At 49.9% G+C, this 5,813-nt stretch overlaps 1 protein-coding gene and 1 pseudogene across 1 annotated transcript; one reads left to right on the plus strand and one right to left on the minus strand.

Annotated features, from left to right (window-relative positions):
• Window positions 1-1,191: 1,191 nt before the first annotated feature.
• Window positions 1,192-2,149, plus strand: LOC100873096 (pathogenesis-related protein 1). The gene is made up of 2 exons (XM_044472362.1): window positions 1,192-1,461; window positions 1,577-2,149. The coding sequence occupies exons 1-2, from the start codon at window positions 1,275-1,277 to the stop codon at window positions 1,870-1,872; spliced, it is 483 nt and encodes a 160-aa protein (XP_044328297.1). The 5' UTR covers window positions 1,192-1,274; the 3' UTR covers window positions 1,873-2,149.
• Window positions 2,150-2,474: 325 nt separating this feature from the next.
• Window positions 2,475-4,452, minus strand: LOC123049449 (pectinesterase-like; annotated as a pseudogene).
• Window positions 4,453-5,813: the final 1,361 nt, after the last annotated feature.

The following is a 5,813-nucleotide window of genomic DNA, read 5'->3' on the forward strand; positions in this document are numbered from 1 at the left end:
TGGTGGATAGCAATCATAACTTGCAAATAAACGGCTTGGATCTATCCAGTGGGAATTTGGTGGGATGCTGCAGTGGACTTCCAAGTTCAAAAAATTATGTGTACTATGTAGTGGTATAGATATGATATTGTATGCATGCGAAAGTTATTATATTTGACATATTTCCTGTCGTTTAAATTCAAAATTTTCGGGCGATATCAATTTTTCCGGGGACCAATCGGTTATCGAAAATTCGGTTCGAGAGAAAAAGAACATGAATACGAGTAGTTGTCATGGACAATATATAAAATTTGGTGTTTCTCTTTATAGACACTGATAGATGCTTAGTGTAGCGGTTAGCTCATGTGCTTTCCACGCTCGAGGTTGAGAGATCGCCATCATTTTTTATTATATTTGATGGCTTTATGCACAATTAAATAAATTGTGAGGGGGTTTTCTATGAAAAAAATCGGTCTGCTATGTCACCTAACACCTTGTGCACTCCCAACCACTGACAGATGGGCCTCCACCAGTCTGGCACGCCATGTGGATAGGCCATGCGGCTGAATACGAAAAGAAACACCGTATTTGCACGCAGGGACAAGTTATGTGACCATAAATCCGTATTTAAAAGTTTTAGCACCAAACTGAACATTGAGCGCAAGTTTTATGACTTCTGATGATATTACCTCCTAATTTGCAGTTAAACGTCCCCCTGGAATCCTAAATCACTGCGTACTAGTACAAGAGAGTTCACACGGAACATGCATGCCAGATCGTAGTTCTACATGTAAACACGCGAGGTTGCATGTCACTGATGGTCGCCGCCGGTGGACGCGCTGTGTGTCGTCGTCGCTCGCGTCGGTGTTAATTCGTTCTAACCACACCAACCCCCACTATCTATCTCTTGCTTTGACTAGGAGTCCGTCATTCTTCTTCTTAAACTAAACATTCTGGAACAATTTGTCCACGCGGTCCGTGGTGCCAATTGGACAACACATTGTTCGCCGTTAACTAAATATATATTGAGAAAGGGCGAGCTTTCAGACCCTACAATAATAAAAAGCTCAGCCGACCGACGGTGCCATCCAATTTGAAAAAACTCGACCCTGGCTTGGTGCCTTCACCAGCCTCCACTACTCACCACACCTATCCGTTCAAGCTTCACCAACCCCCGCCTTGGAGCCTCTATTTATAGCGCTCACTTCCGCTCTCCAGGAAACCAAGCAGCTCTAAGCCATTACAACTACAGCTCAACACATCATTTGCACCGGTCGTCCTTGATCCTCACAGCAATGGCCTCCACCGACAGCTGGACCCACGAGATTGAATCGCCGGTGGCCGCAGCGCGCCTCTTCCGCGCCGGCGTCATGGACTGGCACACACTGGCCCCTAAGCTCGCACCGCACATCGTCGCCAGCGCCCACCCTGTTGAGGGCGAAGGCGGCATCGGCAGCGTCAGGCAGTTCAACTTCACCTCAGGTACCACACGTCACGCACAATTTTCTTTTTGAAACGGAACGTCACGCACAATTCATGTCAGCTCCAGTCTGGTACACATCCTGGGTCAAAGCATAACACACAGTTGATCTTGCAGCCATGCCCTTCAGCCTCATGAAAGAGAGGCTCGAGTTCATCGACGCCGACAAGTGCGAGTGCAAGTCCACCCTCATCGAGGGCGGCGGCATCGGCACCGCCATCGAGACGGCCACCTCGCACATCAAGGTGGAGCCGGCGGCCAACGGTGGGAGCGTCGTTAAGGTGGAGTCGACCTACAAGCTGCTGCCGGGCGTGGAGGTAAACGATGAGATCACCAAGGCCAAGGAGTCTGTCACGGCCATCTTCAAGGCCGCCGAGGCCTACCTCGTCGCCAACCCAGACGCCTACAACTGAACCAGCTGAGAGGGAACACATATGGTTATGATTATGATTATGCTGGCCCTGGTATGATTTTTGTGTGCTTTTTTCCTGATCTAATAAAGCCGCTCCAATCGCAAGTAGTGACGCGGGAGCACTGAGCAGAGTGTGGACTTGACAAGTTAAAAAGGTCGTGTATTCAGTATTTGTAACTATCAAAGGGTGTCATGCTGTTGTTTGATGATGTTGTTGCTTGCTTATGTATCTTCCTCATGGTTTTGCCCGGAATAAAAGGAAATATTTGTTTGCTTTACTGAACATAATTTCGTTTGCTCTCTTCAAATAGGAAGCGACAATGTGTTGGCATTTTTCAATTTGGCATCACCTTTTTTCTGGCAAGTGCATCTATTTATTCCCTTGTTGGCGAGGATCCAGGTCCAAGTTTGGCTCATTTACAAGTCGGTGTTCTCTCTGCTAATGAAATGAATGGCAGCAACAGCTGGATCTTAAAAAAAAAGTCGGTGTTTGAAAAGAAAATCAGGAAGCTGGATCTTTTAAAAAAAGTCGGTGTTCGAAGGAGTACAATTTAGCACTGCAAGACGTCTAGATAGATAAACACAAGCAAAAAGATCAACATGTGGTAATTAAACTGTCTTAAATCCTGTTCTATTTGAGTCGTAAGTTGTCCAATTGTGAGCATGGGTGTCCGAAAGAGCAGTGTACACGCACATACATTCTACATTCTACATTGACATGCATCTCACATATACTGTACGACGATACACAGATGATATACATCAACAACAGTGTACGTACAACCGATCCTCTATCCATAAAATTAACAACCCTTGTCCACAATCCATCTTCATCCTCGACCCCGAAAGAACGCTAGCTTGGCTCAGTGTCAGTGTGGGCGGCCTGCTCCTGCGGCAGCAACCCCGGGATGAAGGGCACGCCGTACTTGGAGATCCAGAGCTTCCCCTGGATGAACCTCTCGACGTTGTACTTCTCTTGCGCCTGCCGGTAGGTGACGTGCTTGACGCCCTTCCACGTGACGCGATTGCTCATGTCGGCCCCCGGCCCCCGGTTGTCCACCTCGGCGTAGTAGCAGGTGCTGAGCGCGAAGTCGCCGAGCCACGGCAGCCACCCCTGCGGGTCGATGAGGTCGCCGATCTCCGACTGGATGTAGAGGGTGCGGGAGTGCTCCTTCCACGGCCGCCCCAGGAACGTCCGGAGCCTGCCGATGTGGTCCTTGAACTCCGGGTGCGGCTCGATGGTGCAGTTGTGGATGACGATGCCGCCGGCGGAGTGCCTCTCCTTGCGCCCCTGCGCCGTGATGATGTTCTGCTGGTTCTCCATGCACTTGCGCACCTGGAGCAGTTCTGGAACACCACCTGTGCGTTGCCGAAGATGAAGTCGATGGTGCCGCTCACGGTGCAGTCGCGGTAGTACTGCCGGCTGGTGTGCGTGTACAGCGTGTCCTGGTACCCGTCGAACTGGCACTCGTAGAACACCGACTGGTCGCTCTGCACCCTCAGCGCCACGGCCTGGTGGTTCTTGGCGCCCGCCGTGTTCTCCACCGTGATCCCGCGCATGAAGAAGCCGTTGCCGATCGCCTCCATGGTGGCCGTGTCCTTGGTGGTGATGTTCATCATGAAGTTCTTGTCCCCCGTGATGACCGTCTTGCCGGCCCCGTCGCCGATCATGACGAGGTTCGTCACGTTGCGCGCCACGGAGACGTACTCCTTGTACGTGCCCTCCTTGACGTGCATCACGAACGTGTCCTCGCTCTTGAGCGGCACCTTGGCCAGCGCCTCGTTGTTGGTCTTGTAGTCGCCGCTGCCGTCCGCCGCCACCGTCATGTCCGGCTTGAAGTCGGGCTCGCTGGGAGACACCTCCAGCAGCCTCCGCTTGGCGTCCGACATCCACCTGGGCGCGCCGTCGTGCCCGAGCAGCCGCCGGCTGAAGATGGACAGGTCCAGGTTGGCGATGGTGTCCCCGAACTCGTCCACGTGGACAGGATGTTCTCCGTCAGCTCCTGGGAGACGTTAAGCGCCTTGCGCATCTTGGCGGAGGCGTCGGTCGTGGTGTTGGCGAAGCCGTCAATGCAGGTCTCCTGGTACGTGAGCGCGGAGGTGAGCCACGTCTTGAGGTCGTCCATGGCGTGCTTGAAGTTGGTCATCTCGAAGCCGCCGAGCTGGTCGAAGGTGGTCTTGAGGTCGTCGATGGCATAGTGGAGCATCTCCTTGCAGTTCTTGAGCGCGCCCGACGTGCGTGGGTCATGTTTGAGCTCGTTGAGCAGGCTGGACTCCTGCACGGCCTTCTCGATCCGCTCCGAGGTGGCCTTGAAGATGGCCTTGGCCAGCTCCGTCGTGGTCGTCGCATTGCCGGCCGTCTCCCCCAGCGTCTTCTCGCACGCCGCCTTGTAGTCCACGGGCTGGCAGAAGGACTTGATCGACTTGATCGACGTCGTCAGCTCCGTGCTGTCCTCCTCATTTTTAGCTTCTTTGAAGGACACGACGCAGACGGCAGCGACGACCGCCACCACCAGGACGGTGGACGCGCCGATTATGGCGCCTTTGCTCATGGTTTACGACGATCAACACCTCCCGATCAGTTGATACAATTACAATCAAATGGGAGGTGTTTAGGAGGTTTGGGCCCCTCAGCCAATGGAAGGGGTCTACTTTATTTCTTACAAGTTGGACTAAATAGGAGCCGGAGATGAGGATTCGTCATTTTATAAGCGCGTGCTAATTTGGGACAAGCCGGAGAATGAGGGTTGCGCATGGGCCTTGAGCTCGCAAACAAGCCGAGGTTACAGGACAGCCGCACGAGGAGGACGAGCCTCTTCTTGTGTTCATCGTGCGTTTCTGGCCTTCAATTGCGCGGCGACTATATCCAGCTTGAGCAATGCCACACTTAGGAAAGAAGTTAACGTAATGTTACGTGATTAGGTAGTTGATAGATTTTGGTTGGTGTTAGGCAGAGGTGGGGCCCACCCCACTGAAAATAGGAGGGGGGGGGGGGGGATAGAATTAGGAAGGAAGGTTTACGTAGCCTCTTTGTACGTGTAGAATTATTGATCAGCTTAGCGCGAGTGCTTCTTTCGTCTCGACCTCCAGTACCACGCGCTAAGCTGGATCAATAATCCTACACCCCCTAGCCCCGTAGCGCCCCCCCCCCCCACCCACCTCCTCTGCCTGCCTTTTGGGCCGGCCCATGTGGGCCGCGAGGTCCCCCAGTTTTTTTATATTTCTTTTTCTGTTTTTATTCTTCAAATTTTAATTTCTTCTTCATCACCGTTTTTATTATTTGTTTTCTTTCTCTTTCTTTGAACATTTTTTTAAAATCTTGAACATTTTTTGTTCACTAAATTCAAAAAATATTAATGAAATTCAAAACTTGTTCATAAAATACAAAAAAGATTCTGCATAATTTTAGAAAATGTTCATCCAGTTTTCAAAAATTTCATCTGATTTTTCAAAAAAAGTGATCTTGAATTAAGAATGTATTCATCAAGTTCAAAAACTGAAGAATGTTCATGTAATTCAAAAATTGTTCATCTTACTCAAAGTTGGGTTCAACGTCAATTTTTAAAATGTTCATCAATTCAAAGTTTTCATCCATTTTTCAGAAATGTCATCCAATTTTTTAAGAAAATGTTCTTGATAAGAATTTGTTCATAAAGTTCAAAAAATGTTCGTCAAATTCACAATTTGTTCAGCTGATAAAAAAAGGTCATCATTATCCAAATTCATGGACATTTTTTCAAATTCATCAACATTATTCAAATTCAGCTACGTTTTTGGCTCCACGAGCATTTTTGAAGTTCGCATATTTTTCAAATTTTGGAATGTTTTTGAAATCCTGAATCATAGAAAAAACGAAATAAGAAGGGAAACAAGAAATAGGGGCCTCCGGCCGCCACTGCCTGGGGTGCGCGGTGCAGCAGGGGGCGCGCGTGTCCGCTGCCT

The sequence above is a fragment of the Triticum aestivum genome, chromosome 2D, assembly GCF_018294505.1.
Source record: "Triticum aestivum cultivar Chinese Spring chromosome 2D, IWGSC CS RefSeq v2.1, whole genome shotgun sequence".
Taxonomy (NCBI): domain Eukaryota; kingdom Viridiplantae; phylum Streptophyta; class Magnoliopsida; order Poales; family Poaceae; genus Triticum; species Triticum aestivum.